Raw genomic sequence first — 24,760 nt, forward strand, 5'->3', positions numbered from 1 at the left:
AGGGAAATGAATAGATAGTAATAAAGATAAAGAAGTATATTAAGTTTACTGAGAACCGTAAGAGTCAAAGGGTATATAAAACAATTAGTTACAATATTTGAGGGTATTTAGGTAGTAATGTAGCCGTGCTCTTTGAGTTCATGCTTTCTTCTTCTTCCTAATCAAACAGAGTTGTTTTCATGAGACCTGAGGCTGATTAGGTTTCTGGTACCTTTTCTGTTTTTTGACAATCTGGACTGGACTACCTTTTTGCTATAGTCTGAATTTAGTGAGGTTAGCATCAGAAGCATCTGTTTCAGCTTTGCTTTTTGTATTCCTTCTAGAACAGTTTCTGCAATCTTTTATTGATGTGCTAGTCAGAGTACTACATGCCATTTTGGCAATTCATTTATACTACTTACATCATGATTTTGCTACATTTGTATTTATTCATCCATATAGGTGGTCAATTCTCCTTGAAGATTATCAAAGCTGCAACTTAGTCTTCATATAGGTTATCTGGGGATTTAGACAGGTTCCTTTGGTAAAGTTAGTGTTTTCCATTTAGAAAGTGTTAACCTGATGACGACATACTTAACTATTAACACCTAATGGAGTAAACCTAGTAGCAATTAATCATATCATCAGGGGTTGTCTCTGGAATTTTGAAAGTTACAGGTGTGTCTGTGACATTAGGCCTATTAATTTTTTAGGTGTGGGGAAGCAAGTAAGGATATAACAAGGATATTAAGATGGATTTGTGGGAAAACAAGGAACAATAAAGTGTGGAATGAATGTTTTAGAGTTGAATTTGGCGTCACCCCAATCAAATGACAAAGCTCCAAAGAATTGTTCAAGTTTGTAAGGTCATATTCAAAGTGGCACTCAGAACATCCCAATGAGGGGTATGATTTTTAATGAAGGAGCTGAATGAGCTAGGGCAGGCCTAAAGTGACCATAGGTGAAGTAGTGACGAAGGACATGCATAGTCTAGGTCTTGTACTAAATATGACCTTGGATACAGCCTATTGGAGAGCAAGGATCCACTTGAGGTTTTGATGATGTGCTGGGTTGTGCCTCTTTCCTCTTATTTTTTCTTTCTTCCATTTACTTCCATCTTTCATATGTAGTTTCCCATTTCCCATTCTCATCTCTTTCCCCATCCCTCTTTTCCCATCTTTTCCTTTCCTTTTTGGCTAGAAACTTAGAACTCAGTTTTCCTTACCTTGTTTTGTTTGGATCCATGTAGCTGATCCCATTAAGCTGGGATATGGCTGAGTTGTTGGTGTTATATTACTTTTCTATGACAACAGGGACCAGCCACAGGAGTAGAGTTACCTTTACATTCTCTCCTAGAGAAGGATACTTACATGAGGTATCTCTATTTATGCCATGTAAGCTGCAGACAATTTTCAATTGTGGACTATTATCATGTGTGTCCCTGTTCCAAACTCCATTCTGACCAAATCATATTATCAGCCTGCTCAACATTTTTATGATCCATTCCCTGCTTTTCTTCCCATCCCAAAGGAAAGAAGATTAGCCCTGAGGAATTTAGATGAAATCTTTGGATGACAATAACCAACTGCCTAACTGTTAATTGTTAAGTCTTCTTATCTTGTAGCCTTTTTAGCAATCTTGACTGAAGTGATTAATATCTAACTGGTGTGGTGTTTATAGAACAAATAGGTTGTAACGAGTATGTATTAATGTTGAGACTTGTTTTTCTACAGATGGGCGAAGGCTGAGTATAACTGGACAGCGATTGCTATCCAACAGGACAGTAACGTGTTTAACTAATGTGGAAGCATTCTCCCTCCGAGCTGCTGATTTAGAAGAAGTCACTTCTTGTTTTGCGAGATTTTTGCGGAACCCGCGTGTTCAACGAGCCATAAGGTAATTAATATGCCAATCTTATCTTGTTTTAACGCAATTTCTTACTTTTATGTAGACTTCAAAATTGCTTCACAATAAAATCATAAGGCAGTTTTTCATTTCAAGAATTGGTGACTCTTTCAACAGAGAAGTGAATGAGTCCAATCTTCAGATGTTTGAGGGTGCTAATGAACTGAATTAACTAAAAGGCATCAGTAGGCTCTATTTCTAGGAGTGGAGCAGGGGGGAAAGAGAGACTTTTGTCTTCTTCTTCTTTCTTTCTTTCTTTCTTTTTTTTTTCTTCCTTTTTTTCTTCTTCTTTTCTTTTCTTTTTTCTTTTTTTTTTTTTTTTTTTCTAATTTAATTAATAAGCATATGGAGCAACTCATAATTTATAGTTCCCTAAAATATCCAATGGAATTTTTAATTTTACTATATGGAAGGCTAGAGAAAAAGAAGTAGACAATGGAAGGAAAGGTGAAAAAGTGCTTTGTTCCCTAACACCATCCTTTATTTGGACCTACTACTAAACATGGCTGGAAACAATAGAATGACCTAAATTGAACTAAATTCTGAATTATGGGAACCTACTCTAACAAGGATCATTCAAAGACCTTGAGTTTCCAAACAATGAACAAATTTCGGTTGAAACCAGAATTTTGACCCAAGAAAATGCCGAAATTTTTAGGGTTCGATCGAAATTTCGGTCGAAAGACTCGAAACATATGATTTTTTTTTTAAATTTCGACCCTAGTTTTCGGGCCTTATATGGAAAGTTTGGAACTGTTGGGTATGGCTCATGCTTCACATTCTATTGCTGCTGAAGTTTCATTTGTAGTTGTTGTGGCTTAGGAGGTGTTTGGAGGCAAAAGATGAGCAAAAGAGGTGCTTGAAGGCAAAGGAGTCGTGAAAATTAGGTGAAAATAGGATATAAATCAACAAAAACTGAGGAAAAACAAGTTGGAATGGCCGAAATTTCTATCGATATGGTCAAAACCTCCGAAATGGTCGAAATTTTGGTCGAAACCTATAACTTCTCCGAAATAATTGGAATTTCATTTTGGTTTTAAAAATGTAGGCATTTGGTTGAAATTTTGACAATTTTGACAGAAATTTCTTCTATGGTGTTATTCCCAAGAGGATAAAATATCTGAACCAAACATACGAAAAATCATACAAAATCAGGATAAATTGGAAAGAAGAATATGAAGAGACTTGTAACGTTACGAAAGCAGGTTAGAACAGTACTTTGTGGATAGAAATATAATGGAGAGAGAACTTGGAGAAAATCTAGCTCATGGTTGGCATAGAGATAGCATTATGAGCATAGGCTGTTTATTATGTAAGTAGTGACTCAGCCGAGTAATTGTGGATTACAACTAAAACAAAGAAACTATAAGCCCTGTGGTAGAGTACTTAGCTTAAAAAACTTAAAGCAACACCACACATGATGACAAACATCACCGTGAATAGTTAACCGTCACCACATTAAACAGCACCATCACTACTACTTCAACCCTAGTTCTCAAGCTGAAGCACGAACATCACTCAGCTCACTTGGAAGTTGGAACAACCTCGACAAAAATTGGATGAAACAATGCCTTGGTGAACATACTTCCATGTTGACTTTCTGCAACCAATTGATGATTGTCAACCTCAATATGCTTAGTGAGTTCATGATAAATAGAAAATGTGATGAAATAAAGAATAATGGCTTGTGAACTTGTGTCTGCAGCCTCTGTTTACTTTTAATAGAATAGAATGTGCTTGAACATCCACAGGTCAATTTAGCACTAAATCAGCATGAGAGTTAATCCAACTGAAACCTCACAGGGTGGGCTGGTAGGCAGTAGTATGGTTTTCTGACAGTATTCCTGGGCAGTCTATTACATGGAGATGCCTTAGGGATGCCCTTCCTACGAGGGAAACCTTAGCAAGCCAAAATATTCAGGTACAGCTAAATTGTGTCTCCTGTTGGCCAGGTGCAGAAAGCAGAAATCATCTTTTATTTTAACGTACATTTAGTACTTTCAGTTGGGAGATGCATATTTGGTAGGCTAACAAATGAAAGCAGATCAATGATAAGAGTGCAAGAGGCTGCCCTACGGTAGGGTATCACCATGGGACTAATGATAAGATTGGTTTTATCGGGAAGCTTGTTTTGTGGGCAATCATTCAGCATCTATGGGCTGAGAAAAATTTCAGAATCTTTTGAGACACAACAAGAACCAATGATGAAGTGGTAGCCGATATTCTTGAATCTTGAAGTTGTTGGGATGAAGTTTAAGGCCATCAACCTTAATAGGAGAAAGAAATGCCAAGGTAGAATATGTAGCGGAAAAAGTGATATTGACATTGCCTGGAGTAAGAGAACGCCTATAACCTGTTCTTACTTTAATCCACCACCAGACATGGTTGCATTACACTGATGGAGCTTTAGTAGGTGCAGCAGCTTCTATGGAGGGGTGATAAGAGATGCTAATGGGAGACCTTTAGTTTCTTATGCAGGGAAAAGGAGAGGAGTTATTAGTAATAGCTACGGAATTACTAGCAATTCTCTGGACCATTGAATTGGGAGGGATGAATGGAGGTGCCCATTAGGTCTGATTCTTAGCTGACTGTTGATATTTTGGATGGAAATCTCCAACGATCATGGAAGGTGCAAGGAATAAAGTGGGAAATCAGCAACAGGGCTTACCAGCTAAATGCTTGGGAGTTTAGGCATGTGCGTAGAGAACAAAATGAATCAGCAGACTTCATGGCCGGAGTCAATGTGGATAGTGGGAATTTAGTGTGTTCACCTGAGGAATTGCCTAGTCAGCTTATTGACATGATCCAAAAGGACATGGATTCCTTTCTGTTTTACATGGTGTAAATGGGTGTTATACCTGTTAGGGGTTATGAAATAATCCCTTCCTTCTGTGGAGTCTCCTTCCCCTATCTTTAAGGGGTCTGCCTTCTGTATGTCTTTGCTTTCTGTATACAAAACTTACCTACCCAAAAACAAAAAAAAGAAAAGAAAAAGAAAAAAAGAGAAGGTTACTGTTACCCACTGGACTATTGCAAAATTACTGATTGAACCCTACATTTTCTAAAATTACTATTTCCTCCTCATGCCATTGGTGTTAGGTGCCCGCATTCTAGTTACTAAAATTTCAGATCATAAAATTACATTTAAATTAAAAAACAGTTACAAAATCCATATGATTTTAAGAGATGGGTGAACAGATACAAAATCCATAGATTAAAAAACAGTTTCAAAATCCACATATACCTCCTTCATCCGATGGGCATTCTCTTTTCCCTTTTTGGTCCCCGTGCAGCTTATAATACCCGTATCCCCAAGACCACCCCTTTATCCAATTTCATCTTTGATGGTTCCTGGTCCCTTGCCCCCCACCCCATTCTCACACAGGTTTGGGATTCCCTTCCCCTATCTCCAATTCCCCCGGGACTGGACCTTTTGGCTTCCCTCCCCTTCCATGACCTTTACCACCTCCTCTGCTTGGAACTTTCTCTGTGCCCATAACCCCAAACCCCCTTGGCCCCCCTGGTTTGGTTCAAAAACCACATTTCCCGGCACTCCCTTATCCTTTGGAGATCTCTCAACCAAGCCCTCCCCACCCAATCCTTCTTTATTGGCTGTCATATCCCCGTTAACCCAAACTACACCCTATGTTGGAATGGTTCCGAGGACATTGAGCACCTTTTCTTTTCTTGCCCTTTTTCCAGTTTTATTTGGAAAAAAGCCCTTTCTTTTATTTGGTCCCGTTCGAGGCAATCTTTTGGTTTTGCTAGTGAGTGGTCTTGGATTCTGAGAAACTTTCCAGGCTCCTCCATTTGTGATCGGGTTGATAAGCTCGTGTTCAGTGCTGCTGTCCACCATCTTTGGTGGCAACGGAATCTCGGAGATGGACTTCCAAATCTCGTTCGAAAGATATGATTTGGAATGCCATCCATTTTGATGTTTCTTCTAGGCTTGTTGCTTCTCCCCTCCCCCTGATTGATGATACCCCAAGGAACAAGCTTATTATTGTCTCTTGGGGTCTTAATCTTTCCTTTTGGTCATCTTCTTAAAAGATCATCCTTTGTATATTTGGTTCTCTTGCATTATATATATTATTTATTCATCCAAAAAAAATACCTCCTCCATCCATTTTCAATTTCCAAAACATACCTTGATTGAGTGTTCCTCCCTTTTTAAAGAAGTTGATCGGGCTACACCAAATTTGCACTTTTCCATTAACCCTAAATATGACATTTGCTCCATTTTTATTCCCTAATCCCTGACTACATCCAGTCCTAATCAACCATTGAAACAGGCATATTCAGATGGAATGTCATCATTAGATCAGAAATTTGATCTAGTTCTAGTTGAGATTAATCAGCCTAATCCCTTCAACCAGCATTTTTGCCAATTGATCTGTTCCACATTCTACAACAAATGAGCAAGTACTAGGATTAAATACATTCTTTTTCCGAATAATTAGAGAGAATAATTTCATTATAATTATCCGTGTTAATGCTGGGTATCATGAATCCTTATTAGTTGTTTTCAATTGACTTTCTCTTCTATCCAACTGTATGTCTAAGTTTTCCCTCCACATTTCCAATAAATTAAAATTTCCCAAGTTCAATCTTGTTGTGGTGAAGACTAATTTTTTCACATGTGAAAATTGCTTTATGACAAGAATTCAAATATTCAAATTTGAATTGTTCATTGAAAAATGGAAGGTGTTGAGGTGTTTCGACAAATTAAAGAAAGTATAATTTTGGCAAGATAAAATTTCAGAAAGTCAACTCTTGTCAAGGTTGGATATGCATGTGATGAAATTAACCTGGATTCATTTTGAGGTCCTAAACACAATAGGAAAGGTTGTGTTGACTTTGGATTATATGTATAAACGGTGCACACAAGGAAGTTGTTGCAATGGGTGAAATTCCTATATTAATTTTGCACATTCCTTTTGGGTACAGGGGTACTTCTGTCATTGTCCATTTTCTTGTAACTATTTATAGTCTTTTAACATAGGTTGAGAGGTGTAGAGAGTGGGTAGAGAAAAATCGGCTAGGCTGCAATTATCTTCATCCTCATAATGAAACACCATATTTGCTCGCTCGTGGACATGGCCTTGGGGTGACCACTTAAATTCTTTGTCTTGTGTGCTTGTGTATTTTTCTTTGTTTTTTCTAACAAATCTCAATAGCTGATCTTTGATAGTAGAGAAGATGATACCTGTGGAATTAATTATTCTCTTTATAGCACAGCCAAACCTAAAAGTTTGTTCTCTTTTTCTATTCAAGGAATCGTGTAGCATGGGTTTTCCCCAGAGAGTTTAGAAATGCTTTAGATTACTTTGATCCTCCTATCTAAGGTCTACTGTTGAATGTAGAGAATTAACGAGTGGAGAGGGTGGTGGTGAAATACTGGCTGAAGAGGCTCAAAAGCGTTGCTCATGATGCAAAAATGCTGGATGAGCTCAACTATGAAGCTTTTAGATGTATAATGGAGAACCAAAACTGAATAAGGACATTAATGAAGCATTGGATGGTGTTGGGAAAGTCGTTTGCGGTAGAATGTGTTAGGTACCTGAATGAGGCTACTTAACAAGGTGGAATAACTCAAGAAGATAATAGCAATAACGGACTTTGAATAAAAGTTGAACGAGAAACAAAACACACTACTAGCAGTAGGTGAATCCTACGGCTACCCAAGAGCAATGGCTCTCACATAAACTTCTCTCTCTATATCCTTTCTACTCATCCTCCCCCCTATTTATAGCAATTACATTCCTATCGAATTAATTAACAAAATCAGCCTACTTCGAGTAGGACTCTTCAAAAGAAACCTAACTGTAATGTAACTCTAACCTAGATGTATTATGACTCTTGACTCTCTAAATCTAATTCTAATAACCTTAACGCAGAAGGACTCTTCATGCTTCAAATTTGCCAGTCGCCTAAATGCACTAGGACTCTGCTGAAAACGACAGGACTCTCTTCACTCTTCAAACTGTCAATCGTTTCCTTGGGAGTGCTTTCCTTGTCGAATATAGACTCTTGATATCAGGGGCTTATCAATACTCCCCTCCAAAAGTTTCACCTTGTCCTCAAGGTGAAAATCTGGAAAGTGGGACTGTATTTCAGCATAAGATTCCCAAGTATTTTCACAAGGCGGCAGTCCTTTCCATTGAATCAAAACCTCCAGCAACCCTTGAGTAGAGAAACGAATGTTGAGCAAGGCTTCGGGTGTGAGCTGCAACTCGCCATTTCCCTGCAAACAAGTTGGAAGCGGCTGCGGCTTAATGTGCTGCCCCAGTGCCTGCTTCAACTGTGAAACGTGAAACACCGGGTGAATCCGTGAATCATCAGGTAAACGTAGACGATAGGCGACTGGTCCCACTGGCTCAATGATCTAGTACGGCCCATAGTAGCGATGGCTGAGTTTCTCATTGGGCCGTTTGGCGAGTTTCTGGAAGCGATAAGGTTGTAGCTTAAGAAAAACTTCATCCCCCACTTGATAATGCACTTCCCTACGCTTTGAATCCGCGGAATTGCACATCCTATCTTGGGCCACCCGCAGATTTGTTTTGAGATCCTCCAACACCTGATTGCGTTTTCGGAGGAACACATCAACCTCATCCACTTTAGATCGACCATCCTCCCAACACAGAAGAGAGGGGGGGTCTCGTCCATACACAACCTGAAAGGGAGTCATTTTTGTGGCTGAATGAAACGTCGTATTGAACCAATATTCGGCCCACGGTAACCAATTAATCCAGTCCTTCGGTTGGCGAGCACAAAAGCATCGTAGGTAAATTTCAAGGCTGCGATTTACCACCTCTGTTTGACCATCCGTTTGAGGATGGTAGGCACTGCTGAACTTGAGGTTGGTACCCGCTAATTTGAAAAGCTCCATCCAAAAATTACTAAGGAAGACACGATCTCGATCGGAGACGATGGTTCGAGGGAACCCATGCAAGCGGATAACCTCCTTGCTGAACGAGATAGCCACATCCTTGGCGGAATAAGGGTGTGAAAGAGCGATGAAATGCGCGTACTTGGATAGCCGGTCAACTACAACAAGCACGGTATCTCCACTCTTAGTCTTGGGTAACCCACCAATAAAATCCATGCTAATGTCTTCCCAAATGCGATCTGGAATTGGTAGTGGTTGAAGGAGTCCAGCGGGTTTCATGGCTTGATATTTACTACGCTGACAAGCATCACAACTAGCCACAAATTCGAGGACAGCAGCCTTTATTCCTACCCAGTATACCACAACTGCTAATCGCCTGTAAGTCCTCAAAAACCCTGAATGCCCACCGAATGGGGTAGAATGATACTCTGAAAGTAATTTGGGAATTAATGGTGACCCATCGGGGATGACTAACCGATTCTTATAGAGTAAGGTGCCCTTTTTGAAGCCGGTAGCTGGGGTAGTCTGGGATCCCTTCAGCAAGGCTTGAACGATCTTCTGGTAACGGTCCGAGGCGTGTATCGTTGTATCTAGTCCCTCACTTTCCTGCCAAGTTGCTGTTGTCATCGAATAAAGCTGCTTATCATCCTGCGACCTTCGCGAGAGAGCATCGGCGGCTTTGTTTTCGCTACCCGGACGATACAATATCTCAAAATCAAATCCCAAAAGTTTCAAGACCCACTTTTGTTGATCAGTAGCCACAATGTGCTTGTTCAAAGCAAATATTTCAGACTTTTCTGATCCGTTCGTACTTTGAAATGTCTCCCCATCAAGTAATGACGCCATTTTTGAATGGCAAGTACTATTGCCATTAGTTCTTTCTCATAGACAGACTTGGTTTGTGCGCGAGGGGACAACACTTGGCTCCAGTAGGCAATGGGATGGCCCTCTTGCATCAAAACCGCACCCAGCCCAAAACCTGAAGCATCAGTCTCTACCAAAATCTCTTTCGTGAAATCTGGCGTCACCAATACTGGAACGGTTGTCATGGCTGTCTTGAGGGCATTAAACGCCGTCGTTGCCTCGTTACCCCACTAAAATGCATCTTTCTTCAATAAGTTTGTGAGTGGAGCGGCAATTTTACCATAATTTCGGACGAATCTGCGGTAATACCCGGTTAATCCTAAAAACCCTCGCAAGGCTTTAAGATTGGCAGGTTGGGGCCACTCCACCATGCACTTAATCTTCCGTGGGTCCGCCGTGACTCCGTCTTTAGATATGATATGTCCTAAATACTCCAGTGTAGCAACCCCAAACATGCATTTTTTTCGGTTGACTACGAGGTGGTGCTGTGTGAGAAGTATAAAGGTGGTTCGCAAATGGGCCACATGTTCCTCCATGGTCTTGCTATACACCAAAATATCGTCAAAGAACACCAAAATAAATTTTCGCAAGTGTTCTCGAAATACCTCATGCATTAGTGATTGAAATGTGGTTGGAGCATTCGAGAGCCCAAACGGCATCACCAGGAACTCGTAATGCCCATTATGTGTACGAAAAGCCGTCTTTTCTTCATCACCTTCCGTCATTCTAATCTGGTGGTATCCTGCTCTCAGATCAAGCTTGGTAAACACTGTGGCTCCGCCTAGCTCATCCAACAATTCGTCAATTGCAGGAATGGGAAACTTGTCGGAAGCGTGAGTTTATTCAGGGGCACGATAGTCCACGCTGAAATGCCATCCGCCATCCTTCTTTCGAACCAACAATCTTGGATCGGAGTAAGGACTCAAACTAGGTCGTACCAATCCTGCTGTTAACATTTCATGTACCAATCTTTCGACCTCGTTCTTTTGAGAATGTGGGTAACGATAGGGTCGAATATTAGGTGGGTTACTCCTCTCGGCTAACCGTATCTGGTGGTCTTGCTTCCTTCTTGGCGGCAATTCAGTTGGTTCAGCAAATAATTGAGCAAAGTCAGTTAATAAATGTGACACTGCTGTACTCTCTTGTACCTCTATATCGTCTCCGACGGGATGCTGAGGTTGTAGCCAGTATCCATCACTGCCTGCTTGAACCGATTGTAGCACACTCTTCAATGTTGTTTCTAATCTCAGCAAGGTTGGATCCCCATTTAGTTTCACGGGTCGTCCCTGCCACTCAAAGCTCATGGTTCTCAAGCGCCAATTACTGCGTACTTCCCCTAGTGTCTGCAGCCATTCTACGCCCAAGATTATATCAATGCTACCAAAATTGAAAGGGTAAAAATTTTGCACAAAGACCTCGCCGCCCAGCTGAATCGGAATCTGTCGACAAATCCTCGTACCTTTGCTAATCGTCCCATCGCCCAAAGCAACCTGAAATTTTGTTTTCTGGATTTCCAATCCCAACGGCTCCACCAACTCTTGAGCGACGAAATTGTGCGTTGCTCCACAATCGATCAGAATGATGACTTTATAGCCATTTATTTGTCCCGTTAGTTTCAGTGTGTGTGGTGAATCGATCCCCACCAAAGAGGTATGCGAGAGTTCCCTCTCAAGCACCGGCTCCATATCGTCATCATTGATCACTCCTTCCGCTGCTGCAACTTCTGGACTATCGTCGTGGAGTAACAGCAACCTTAGTTGCTTCGAGAGGGCATCGATGGCCTTTGGAGTATGGGCCGTCACACCGAAACATACCCCTTTGTCCATTTTATCTTTGATTTCTTCCTGGGATAACCAACGTGAGCGTCCTGAGCTCCCCGTCGCAGCTGTAGTTGCAGGTCGAGATTGTGAAGAGGAAGACGCGGGTTCACTTCTTTGGTTTGGCTGAACCGAACCGTTAATGCTTTGGTTCATTCCGGTTCCCTGAACCGTATTGGTTCCTTTAATATTGGTGTTGGGTGGGCTAAAGTTAATAAAACGTGAGGTTAGATTTTGGGCTGATTGAGTGGGCTGGGCCAAAAAAGGTTTCTTATTTTTCCCCACTCCATTTTTGTCCTCCACGGCTTGGGCCAGGTCCATTATTTGGCCCAAATTGGTGAGCCCAAATAATCGAACTTCAGCCCTTACTTCTTCATTTAAACCAGCGAAAAACACCCCCTTCAACCATTCTCCATCTACCGCTCCGGCTGCTGCTGCTAATTTCTCAAACCCTTCTCTATATGCTGCAAACGTTCCACTTTGCTTGTGATTAATCAATGCTTCTTGGGGAGTCTTCAGCTGTGCTGAGTTAAATCGATAGATCATCGATTCTTTCAAGTTTCTCCATGATGACAATGGCTGCTGCAGTTCTCGGAAGCGTATCCATCCTAGTGCTGCACCTTCAAAACAAAGGGTTGCAGTTCTGAGTTTCTCTTCATCGCTGAGTTTGTACAGATCAAAGTACCTTTCAGCTCGTGCGATCCATCCCATCGGATCTTCCCCCGTGAAGATTGGCATCTCACGATGTCTAGGAAGGAAGTCTCTCGGTTTCTCTGGTTCGATCATACGCTTGCTGTAATCTGGAACTCCATCGGTTGTAGTCACCTCCGGCATTAAGGTATGCATCTCTGCTGATTTTCCTTGCGATAACATGAACCTTAATTCATCTCTGAACTCATTATTGGCCTTTTCTCCTTTCTCTATGTTTTGTGCTAGGAGTCCCACTTGACCTTGAATCTCTTTCACGATACTTTCCAATTCCTCTACCCTCTGCTCCATTCGACTCTTGACCATTCCCCTAGAATCGATGGCTCTGATGCCAATTTGTTAGGTACCTGAATGAGGCTACTTAACAAGGTGGAATAACTCAAGAAGATAATAGCAATAACGGACTTTGAATAAAAGTTGAACGAGAAACAAAACACACTACTAGCAGTAGGTGAATCCTACGGCTACCCAAGAGCAATGGCTCTCACATAAACTTCTCTCTCTATATCCTTTCTACTCATCCTCCCCCCTATTTATAGCAATTACATTCCTATCGAATTAATTAACAAAATCAGCCTACTTCGAGTAGGACTCTTCAAAAGAAACCTAACTGTAATGTAACTCTAACCTAGATGTATTATGACTCTTGACTCTCTAAATCTAATTCTAATAACCTTAACGCAGAAGGACTCTTCATGCTTCAAATTTGCCAGTCGCCTGAATGCACTAGGACTCTGCTGAAAACGACAGGACTCTCTTCACTCTTCAAACTGTCAATCGTTTCCTTGGGAGTGCTTTCCTTGTCGAATATAGACTCTTGATATCAGGGGCTTATCAGAATGGCTTAGGTTGATCAGTGTGATCCTAAGCCCTTTATTTATAATGAAGTGGAAAGAATACAATTACATAAATACCCTTACCTGGGTAACAAGAATAGAAAATTACATGAACTAAAACTCCTAATAGAACTCAACCAACTCTTCTCCTCAAGTTGAGGTATAGATGTTAGTCATGCCCTACTTGCCTATAATAGGAAAGAAATCTCCTTCCTTCAAACCTTTAGTAAAAATATCTATCACTTGGTCTCCAAATCTGACAAAGGGAATGCAGATCATCCCTTGTTCCAACTTCCCTAACAAAAAGTTTGTCAATTTCAATGTGCTTAGGTCGGTTATGTTGCATAGGATTATTGGCAATACTAATGGCAGCCTTGTTGTCACAATACAACATCATTTGGAACTTGAATTCCAATTTCTTCTAGCAGACCTTTCAACCATAGTAGCTCAAAAACTCACGAACCATATCTCTGTATTCAGCTTATGTATTGGATAAAGCTAGCACATTTTGTTTCTTACTCCTGCAAGTAACTAGATTACGTTCAACAAAGGTACAATAACTTGAAATTGACTTCCTGTCAGGAGACCCAGCCTAGTCTACATCAATGTAAGCTTCTACTCTTAGATTATCAGTGAGTGACAAAAGTATTCCTTTTCCAAGAGTTTCCTTCAAGTACTGCAGTATTGTGGTAACAACCTTCATATGAGTTTAATGTAGATCATGTATGAATTGGCTTATTATTCTCATAACATAAGCAATGTCTGGCCTGGTTTGGGATAAGTAAATAAGTTTCCATACCAGCCTTTGATATCTTCATTTGTCTACTAATTCTCCCTCTTTCTCCTTAAGTTTAGTTCCAGCCTCAGTAGGGGTATCAATTGCTTTACACCCAAACGTTCCCACTTTTGATAATAAATTTCAAACATAATTCCTTGGGGATAGGTATATACCCTTCTTTGATCGAGCCACCTCATTCCTAGGAAGTACTAAAACTTCCCTGGACCTTTGACTCTTTGCTAAGAAAATCCTTCAACCTTTGTATTTCCTCACCATCATTCCTTGTAATGATAATATTGCCCACATAAACAATGAGTAAGTGTGGTATTGGTACCTGACTTCTTGACAAATAGTATATGATCGGCCTTGCTTTGCTTGTCCTAATAGAGGTCACTGCCTTTTGGAGATATCCAACCCAACATCTAGGAGATTGTTTCAGCCCATAAATTGATCTCTTCAGCCGACAAACTTTCCTTGCAATTTTTTCATTAGAGAAATCATTTGGGATCTTTATATAGACTTCCTCTTCCAACTCCCCATATAAGAAGACATCCTTTACATCTAGTTGGGTGTAAGTTCCAGTCTTTGTTCACAGTCACAGATAACAGAACTTTACGATGTTTAGTTTTGCAACAGGGGCAAAAGTCTCTTGATAATCAATCCTATAGATCTGAGTAAACCCCTTTGCAACTAGTCTAGCCTTCAACTTGTTGACTGATCCGTCCATATTTTGTTTAACCACAAACACACATTTACAACCCACGGGTTTTTTTTTTTGAGGAAGTGTAGTCAACTCCCAAATGTTATTTTTCTTCATTGCCTGCATTTCCTCTACTATAGCTGCCTTCTATCTCTTATTAGCATATGCTTCCTGCCAACTTTTAGAAACATAAACAAATGATAGAGAGGATATAAAAGCATGGTAAGAGTCAAACAAAGAGTCATAAGAAACATATTTAGCTATGGGATGCTGAGTACAAAATCCTTTTCTATTAGCAATAGGAAAATCAGATGAAGGTACCTCAGGGGAAATAGTAGAATTTGATTCTAGCGCAAGGGACTGAAGTGGTTACATGTCACCTTTCTTTACCTGCTTTGGTTGATTGTAATTCTTCATTTGATAAGTTTGCACTTCCTTATTCTAGTCAATCTTGTTTTGAAAGACCTCAATAGTGTGCCTTACAAGAGTGGTCTCCCCTAACTAGGTTCTTCACATGGTTCTAAAAATGGAGGGTGAGAATTAGTCCTTCGATATACTGGCCGAAGTCTCACGCTAGTCAAACTCTTCCTAAGATCCCAAGTTATGTTGTGGTGGCGTGTAGGAATCTATGTGTGATAGGAAGGTCCAGAGTTGGAAAGAACACCTCTTCCTAGGACTCTTCCCCTGGAAAGGTGTCTAGTAAGGGTACGACTCATTAAAGATTACATTTATGGATACAATGGTTTATTGGAAGGAGGATGATAACATTTGTACCCCTTCTGAGTAGCAAAATACCCTAGAAATATGCATTGTAGGCTGTGGGGAGCCAGCTTACTCTGTGGGCTGTGATTCTGGTATAACACACAACCAAAAACTTTTAGGGTAATAACAAAGGAAAATTCTCCTTAGAGAATCTCATTAGGACATTTAAAACTGAGTATCCTACTGGCCATCCCATTCATAAGGTAAGAGGCAATGAGTATGACATCACTCCAATATTGGTCAAAGACATTTATAGCAATCATAATAGAACGAGCTATCTCTAATAGATGTCGATTCTTCCTTTCGGCAACACTATTCCGGGCAATCGTATCAACACAACTGGTTTGGTGTATTATGCCAAAGTCAAAGAGATATCTCTAAATTCACCATATATACTCTGTGCCATTGTCGTTGACTCACTACGAATAACCTTCACAACGGCATTGAATCGAGTTTTAATCATATTATGAAAATCACGAAAAATTGGAAAACCTTTTTTTTTTTAAAAAGAAAAGAAAAGATAAAGCCACGTAGAACGAGAGTGACAATTAATAAAAGTAACAAAGCATCTATGGACACATGTCCGCAAGGCCCCCATACATCAATATGAATTAACACAATAGGAACATATTGTCTATTCTGAAGAAAAGGTAAGTAAGTAGCACGAGTCTACTTCGCAAAAATGTAAGCTTCACAAAAGATTTTTTTTCCTTATTACAAGAAGAAATTAAATTAGGAAATACTTTCTTAATAGTTCTTAAAGGGGGTGACCAAGACTACAATGCCACTGATGAAGGTTTGACATTACCGAATGGACTTGATGAGAAGATGCAGCCAGAGCAAAAGTAAATCCTCCAATGAGCTCTAGCATATTAAGTCCATTTTCTAGTTTACCACCTCCAATCTCCTTCCCTGTTACTAGATCCTAAAAGACACAGTAGGATGCAAAAAATGTCACTTTAAAATTTAGGTCGTATGCAAGAGCAAGACTATTGATAGAAGGTAAATTAGTGGAGAAGGAAGGAACATGTAAAACTTTAGTTGGTTGGTCTATCTGCAATTTTCTATATTTTTCAGGGAGCTATCTGTAATTATATATATATATATACACCTCTCTAGGGGGAGAGTCCTAGAGGAGAGGTGTTCTTTCCAACTCTAGACCTTCCTATAATACACCAACACAACTTAAGAGTTCAAGAAGAGTTTCTTGACTAGGGGGAGACTTTGGCCAGTAGTATACCTAAGGACTCTAATTTGCCCCTCGTTTTCTGAACTATGTGAATAACCTGGTTAGGGGGAGACCACTCCTGTGAGGCACATTATTGAGGTCTTTCAAATCCAGATTGACCAGAATAAGGAGGTGCAGACTTATCAAAGGAAGAATTACAATCGGCCAAAGTAGGTGGAGAAAGGTGACACGTTACCACTTCAGTCTCCTACACTAAAATCAAATTCTATTGTTCCCCTTGAGGTATCTTCTTTTGATCTTCCTATTGCTGTTAGAAAATGAGTCAGATCTTGTACTCAACATCCCATAGCTAAATATGTTTTTTTATGACTCTTTGTTTAATTCTTACCACACTTTTATATCATCTCTATCATTTATATCTGTTCCTAAAAGTTGGCAGGAAGCCTATGCTGATAAGAGATGGAAGGTAGCTATGGTAGACAAAATACAGGCAATGAAGAAAAATGATACTTGGGAGCTGGTTACACTTCCTCAAAAAACTCGTGGGCTGCAAGTGAGTGTTTGTTATTAAACAAAATGGGATGGATCAGTTAACAGGTTATAGGCTAGACTAGTTGCAAACCCAGACCTATAGGATTGATTATCAGGAGACTTTTGCCCCTGTTGCGAAATTGAACACTATCAGAGTTTTGTTGTTTGTAGCTATGAACAAAGACTGGAACTTGCACCAACTAGACGTAAAAAATGCCTTCTTACATGGGGAGTTAGAGGAAAAAATCTATATGAAAATCCCACATGGATTTTCTCCAATGATAATACTGCAAGGAAAGTTTGTCAGTTGAAGAAATCAATTTATGGGTTAAAACAATCTCCTAGATGCTGGTTTGGATGCCTCCTGAAGGCAATGACTTCTATTGAGTACAAGCAAAGCAATGCTGATCATACACTGTTTGATCAAGAAGTCATGTACTAATATCACACTTCTCATTGTTTATGTGGACGACATTATCATCAAAGGAAATGATGGTGAGGAAAGTCAAAGGTTAAAGGACTTTCTTGGCAGAGAATTTGAGATTAAAGATCTAGGGAAGTTATAGTACTTCTTAGGGATTGAGGTGGCTCGATCAAAAAAGGGTATATACTTATCCCAAAGAAAGTATGTCCTAGATTTATTATCAGAAGTGGGAATGTTGGGGTGTAAAGTAGTTGATACTCATATTGTAGCTGGAGCTAAACTTAAGGAAAAAGAGGGAGAACTAGTGGACAAAGGAAGATACCGAAGGTTGGTAGGGAAACTTATTTACTTGTCCCACATCAGACCAGACATCACTTATGTTGTGGGGATAGTAAGCCAATTAATGCATGATCCATATTTAGCTCATGTGAAGGCTGTTACCAGAATACTACAATATTTGAAGGGAACTCTTGGAAAAGGAATACTTTTGTCACCCACTAATAATCTAAGAGTAGAAGCATACACTGATGCAGACATGGGCTGGATCTCCAGACAGGAAGTCAATTTCAAGTTACTGTACCTTTGTTGGAGGTAATCTAATTACTTGGATAAGTAAAAATACAAAATGTGGTAGCTTTATCCAGTACTGAAGCTGAATATAGAGCTATGGTTCGTGGAATTTGTGAGCTACTATGGTTGAAAGGCTTGCTAGAAGATATTGGAGTCCAAGTTCCAAACCCTCTGATGTTATATTATGACAACAAGGCTGCCATTAGTATTGCCAATAATCCTGTACAACATGATTGAATAAGCACATTGAAATTGACAGGTTTTTTGTCAAAGGAAAGCTGGAACAAGGGCTCATCTGCATGCCTTTTGTGAGGTCTGGAGACCAAGTGGCAGATTTTTTTCACTTGGGATTTGAAAGAAGGAGATCTCCTTCCTATTGTAGGCAAGTTGGGCATGACTAACATCTATGCCTCAACTTAAGGGGGAGAGTTGGTTGAGTCCTACTAGGAGTCCAACTCCATTAGAGTTTTTGGTCATGAATTTTTTTATTTTCTTGTTACCCAAGTAAGGGGTATTTATGTAATAGTGTTCTTTCCACTTTATTATAAATAGAGGGCTTAAGATCATATTGATCAATTAAGCCATTCTATCAACATTGTGTTTCTCAACAACTTTAGATAAATAAAGAGATGGAGAATGTTGAATGGTCCCTTTTCTAGCAACAGAAGAATAAGAGCCATCAGCAATTTGAACTTTATCTTTTTTGAAAGTTAGAGAATCATGTAAGAAAAAGACGATTAACCTGTCATATGATATGTGGCTCCTGTATCAATGGTCCAAGGAGTATAAATTGAAGAAACATAGAAGCCTGTAAAAGGTTTACTTGAAGTAGCAAGGTAGGAGTTGGTATGGCTAGTGGAGAAAGCAGTAATAGAGGCTGCACCAACAGTAAAAGACTGCATAATACGTTGCAGAGTGGCTAATTCCTCCTTTGAAAACCAATGTCTGTAGAGGGTGTTGTAGGAACAGTCTTAGAAAGATTAGCCTTTAGTTTTCCCCTTCTTTATGCCTTTCTCTTCTCAAAATCAGTGGGCTTCCCATGGAGTTTCTAACAATTGGCCTCGGTATGATATGGTTTGTGACAATGCTCACACTTGACAATCTCCTTAGTTGAATCAGTTTTGGTGTTAACAGACTATAGGGCTGATTTCTCTCCAATAGGAGCATGAAACATGGCTAATTGACAGCTTTCCTTACAGTGAACAAGGGCACAAGACTGTTCTAATGTTGGAAAGGGAGAACAACTCAATACTTGTACCATCATTTGATCATACTCCACATTTAAACCAACCAAGAAGTCATACACCCGAATCTGATCAACATGCTTCCTATAAGTAGTTACATCATTTGGATTAGTGGGCGTGATAATGCCCATAATGATCCAACTCGTGCCAAAGAGATTGCAACTCAGCATAATACTGGGCCACAAATCAATTCCTTTTGGGTATTCTCATAAAGCTTCTTCCGTAGCTCATAAACAGGTGCATCCCCAACTGTCCATATATTTCTGTAGTAGCCTTCCAAATTTGGGTTGTAGTATCAAGTAATAGGTATCCACGAGCAATATCTGGATTCATGGAATTCAAAAGGATTGACATAATGAGAGAGTCATTCGAGATCCATTTATCTTTAGAATCACCTGTAGTGGTAGGCTTGATAGTGGTGCTCGTAGTGTGTCCAACAAGTCCTGTTCCAACAATAGTCAGATATGCAGATCGAGTCCAAATCAAATACTTTGTTCCATCAAATCTGATTGAAAGAGGAGGAAGAGTGGGATAATGTTGGGAGCCAGTGGGAGCAGTAGTACCATCGGTGGTGGCCATGCTTGCAAAAAACTTTTATGTTGTTCTCCTTCTCCAATCTTCACCCTTTCTAAACAACTGAAACGTCGCAGAATTGAATAGCCTAACCACTCAAAAGATCTAGGGATTCAAAGGGTTTATAGGTTAAAGCATATAATTTTTTTTCTTGCCATGGTACAGAGGAACCTAGAGATCGACTTCTGAAAAAGAAATTACAGATACAAAATCAACCATGGTTCAATGGGTTCAAGCAGTCCAAGGGGTTTAATGTATGTTGCCGATGGAAGAAGGCTGAAGAGGAAGAATGGTGTAAGCAAAGTCAATGGTGGATGGCTTGGATAATTGCAGTCACAAGTGGAATTTGCAGTCGATGGTGGTGCAGGTTAGTGCGACGGTGGTGTGGCAGTGGCATTGGTGGTGGTTGATGCAAGAGCAGCGAGAGAATCAAATTCTCCTCGCTCTCTTCGTCTTCTTCTTCCTTTTTTTTTTCTTTTTTTCTTTTTTCTTTTTCCTTTCCTTTTGGGTTCTTCCCTAATCGACTTTTGGTAGAATGGCTTAGGTTGATCAGTGTGATCCCAAGCCCTTATTTATAATGAAGTGGAAATAATACAATTGCATAAATACGCTTACATTGGTAACAAGAAAAGGAAAATTACATGAACTAAAACTCCCAATAGAATTCAACCAACAGATGGAATGAAAAATTATGCAATCGGGTTCAGTCTTAGAGTACTCAATCAAGTGTTTTCTTTCTTTTTCTTCTTTTTTTTTTGGGTTGGGGGGGGGGGGATGAAGACGGTGGATGAAGGGGGTATGTCTTTGCCCACTTCATTTACATAAATCCAGCAACAAGTGCATGTGCTCAGCAGCAATTAGTCAGCATGCAAAATCCTAGTGTTTCATCAATTTCATGTTCTTTCAACTAGGGTTTAATAGCAAGAATACAGCATGGGTAGCTGTGCACCCAAAAAAAGAGTCCTAGAGGTATTCCCGGAACAGAGTTACTGTTCAAAATGCTCAGAGATCATGTAGCAATATATCACGAGGTTAGTATAATACCTGCATATAAAAAGATGAAGGTAAAAGAAGAGAAGAACAGATTACAGGGGCAACCTTCCTCACTTTTTGTGCAATGATAGCTCCATATGCCTAGTCAGTGTATTATAATTAATGATTCATACAATTTACTTGATTACAACTATAACAAAGAAAAGACAAATGTTAAGATCACTTGTTAAAAGTTAACAACACCACATGTGGTGAACTTCACCATGAGTAGTTGAGTGGCACTATAGTTATTAAGCTGCAGCATCGCTACAATTGTAACTACATTAATAATAGGAACAGAGGTGAAAACTCCCATTACACATTTTTAGTTAATTGGTATTTTGATCTGTATTTTCTATGCCATGATTGCTGTCTATGGGATGTCCTGTCTATCAAGACATCAGCTGATGCACTTTCCAATGTGATTTGCATTGTTGGTCACATATGCATACAGCAGAAACTGGCTCCATAAACCTTTCTTTGTATGGCTAAGCTGAAATGGATTTCAAGCAGGCATATATGGAAATTACTTACTGTGGCCCTCTTTGAGCTTGTAAATGCAACTTGATTCATCTTATGCAGCGAAAATGAGGTGCCATGTCTTAGGAGAAGAAAGAAGAAATCATCATTATTGATGATAATAGGGCCATTTATTGTTTTAAAACTTATGCATTGAAAAATCCTGTGTTCCCCACCCTCCCTTCTTCAATTTCAATGAGGCTGCTGTATATGTTTTGTTTATCTGAGTGTCAGCATAATAGTGCCTTTTCCTCTTGATAGGTATGAATCACCTTATTGGAGGACAATTGCTGCAATGCATATCCAAGTAGCTTGGAGATACAGGAAAAAACGATTAAGTCGAGTGAATACATCTACTCAAGAGCTTCGGTCGATGAGAAAATGAAGTGTTGGAATGTACACATGTATGTAGCAAATTTATGATCACTGTTCTTTATCATCTGTATACATGCATGTAACAATGTATTGTCACTGTTCTGTGTTGTCAGTTTTTCAATCTTGGAGGTGATGTGTCTATGTATGTTCTCTACTGAAACATCTGCTCATGTATTTTTTGGAGGAACGATCTTGAATGATGTTACAAGTGGATTTCCATATTTCTTACATGGTTATTTCATCTTTTTTGTTGGCCCCATCAATACTTTAAAATTTGGTTGGTACAGAGTCACCACTCCTGGGAATTAGATACTATATTATGTAACCAATTAGAAAACCCAAAATTCACGAAGGCCAACCAAAGAAAATCTATTATTAAAACAAATTGCAGAAAAATATAGCAAATTTCATATATTCTGTTTCAGATTTGAGTTGATGGGGGCTTCAAGGTTTATGCTTTATGGATACCTTAAAACCCGTTTGGGCCAAAGATGACAAGGAGAACTATATTGATTTTGAAACTAACCCCAAATTCTTTCAGGGAGAAATCAAGCAATGGAACAGAGATAGATTAGGGAATTCTTGTGTAGAGATGAATGAAATCCAGAGGATTATGGAGACTTTTCAGATGTATGAGACCTCTCAGAAAAAAAATTAAAAAGAAGGCATACATCAGTTGTCCCCTGCGTGCAATCTAATACAGAAATAAAACAACTAAATATGCAGAAACCTAAATACATGGATAGATCAAATAAATCAATTAAAACAAACAAAAAAAAAAACAAAAAAACAAAAAACAAAACAAACAAAACAAACAAAACAAACAAACAAACTCATATCAAGAACAGTCACCAGTAGGGACATGAATGTCAACGTCTACAAGTCAGTGGCAGGCGTATATAGTATAAGATTACAATATTGAGTCAAGTGGATGTACAACCCTAGTTTATGATTATTGTTTATCACTGTGGAGTCATATACTAGTAATATTCCAGCAAATGGATAAAAAAAAATTAGAAAAAGAAAAACAGATAATAAGATAGATAGTTAGCAATGAAACCAACAATATAAGCACCATAAAGCACTAAAAAAAATACAACTCTGGTACTTGTAATTTTATGTAAACCCCAAAGAAAGAATGATAAGCTGCGTAGTTGACTCCCTAGTTAGAAGGTCATGTCTTTACCGTGTACGGTAATTTGATTCTTTCCAATCTGTACATTCAGAAACAATAATCCTCCATCCATTTGTTCTTCTTGCCCAAAAAAAAAAAAATGGAAGATAAAGGGCTTATCTGGGTGATTGGGTATTTTCTCTCTCTGTCTCTCTTGGCAAGGAATTGGTGGTCTCTGCAATTTGCTTTGTCTAAATTGTAAAGTTATTTAAAATACTGTTTTTTCTTCCCTGGTTGTTAGCATTCTTCTTTTTAGTAGTAAATCCTTGATCACCTTCTGTTCATAAGAACAAGGTAGAGAAAGAGACCAGAGAACAAGAGATGGGTAGGTTGAACTATGAAACAATAATTCAACACTTCAGCCATCCTCACCCACTAGAGCTCTCCAATATCCCAGATCAACCATCAGCTTTCAATCTTCCTCCTTGTTCAGGATGCAATTTCCAACCCTCAGGATTGATCTACTCCTGCAAAACCTGCAACTTCATCCTTCACATGTCATGTTCTCAGATGCCTCAGCTTATCAGCCACCCAGTTGATACCAATCACCCCCTCAGTCTTCTCCCTTCTCTAGCTTTATACCCAGATGGATTCTTCAATTGCAATGCTTGTGGAGAACCTGGAAATGGCTTCTGCTACCACTGTAGAGCCTGTAATCTCAGCTTACACATGCCTTGTGCTTCCATGCCAATGTCAATCAATCACCAAGCTCACCCTCACACTCTTAATCTCACTTTCTTCTTTCCTTACCCATCAAGAGTATTTCAGTGTGATATATGTAGCAATCATGGATCAACCCAGTGGATCTACCGGTGCGGTGCTTGTGGATTTGATGCCCATATGAATTGTGCAACTAGTCCTGTAGTACAAGCTACAATGGCTACCCAGAACACATCAAGAAATCAAGGACAGGGTGGTGCTGGTGGTAGAAATATTTCTTCATCTGCTGCAACCATTGGTCGATTAGTTGTGCGTGGCATGTTGGGGTTCTGATAAGAACAGTTCCTGAGAATAATATGTTGTGGAGAACAAGGTATTAGTGAACTTTACCAACCTGTAATGCTTGTTTTGTTGCTAATTAAGCAGTTTATCATGTGTTTATGATGATATTTGCTAATTCCAAATTCAGTTTCGAATATCGATCTTGCACTTAAATCTGTTTCAAATCTGTATGAAGGCATAATGCATGAATTGTTGTGTGCCACCATTGATATTCATCTCGAAGAACTGGTCAAACTCAAAAGCCGACCCGTGAATTGAGGAAATTTTAGTGGTTCGTAGAGTTGATTTAGATTATAGATTCGAAAGAAACTTGTTTCCAATAATTAATAACGAGTAGAGAGAAGAATTTGGAAATGCCAACAAATTTTTTCACAAATTTTTTTTGGTGGAATAAAATTTTATTGGCTAAAAGAAGAAACCCCTATTACAACCGATAGCTAACTGATCAAACAAAATAAACCAACACTTGTTCACATTATATTCTAAAGAATGTAATTTTATATTCACTTGGTTAAATATTTGTATTTATGTAATGAACGATTTAATCCAAATCGAAAAAATTAAGAGAACCAAAGATAAATATAAGATAACCTGAATTAAGAGAACCAAAGATAAATATAAGATAACCTTAAGATTTGATGAGAAAAGGTATATATAACTTAAGTTTTTTTTTTTTTTTATCTTAGTTTGACCTAAATAAAACTGATTGGACGGCAAAAAACAATTTAGTTGACCCCATTTAATTAGAAGAACACTTCTTGTTATTATTGTACAACAAGTCAACAACAACAATAATAAGCCTTTATTTCCATCTAAATGAGGTCGACTAATAGATTATTGCATTCCAATTAGTTTTGTTTGAGATCATGTTAGATACAAGGCTAAAAGC

General features: G+C 39.1%; 1 protein-coding gene across 1 annotated transcript in view; it reads left to right on the plus strand.

Annotated features, from left to right (window-relative positions):
* Positions 1-22,046, plus strand: part of LOC149000830 (putative cyclic nucleotide-gated ion channel 20, chloroplastic) — an 89,187-nt gene extending 67,141 nt beyond the window's left edge. Inside the window, exons 12-13 of the mRNA XM_089139402.1 lie at positions 1,713-1,875; positions 21,582-22,046. Coding sequence (XP_088995528.1) covers positions 1,713-1,875; positions 21,582-21,705 — 287 coding nt within the window. The 3' untranslated portion in view covers positions 21,706-22,046. The remainder of the gene's footprint in view (positions 1-1,712; positions 1,876-21,581) is intronic.
* Positions 22,047-24,760: the final 2,714 nt, after the last annotated feature.

Source organism: Hakea prostrata, chromosome 11, assembly GCF_041222555.1.
Source record: "Hakea prostrata isolate BN-2017 chromosome 11, UWA_Hpros_2, whole genome shotgun sequence".
NCBI lineage: Eukaryota > Viridiplantae > Streptophyta > Magnoliopsida > Proteales > Proteaceae > Hakea > Hakea prostrata.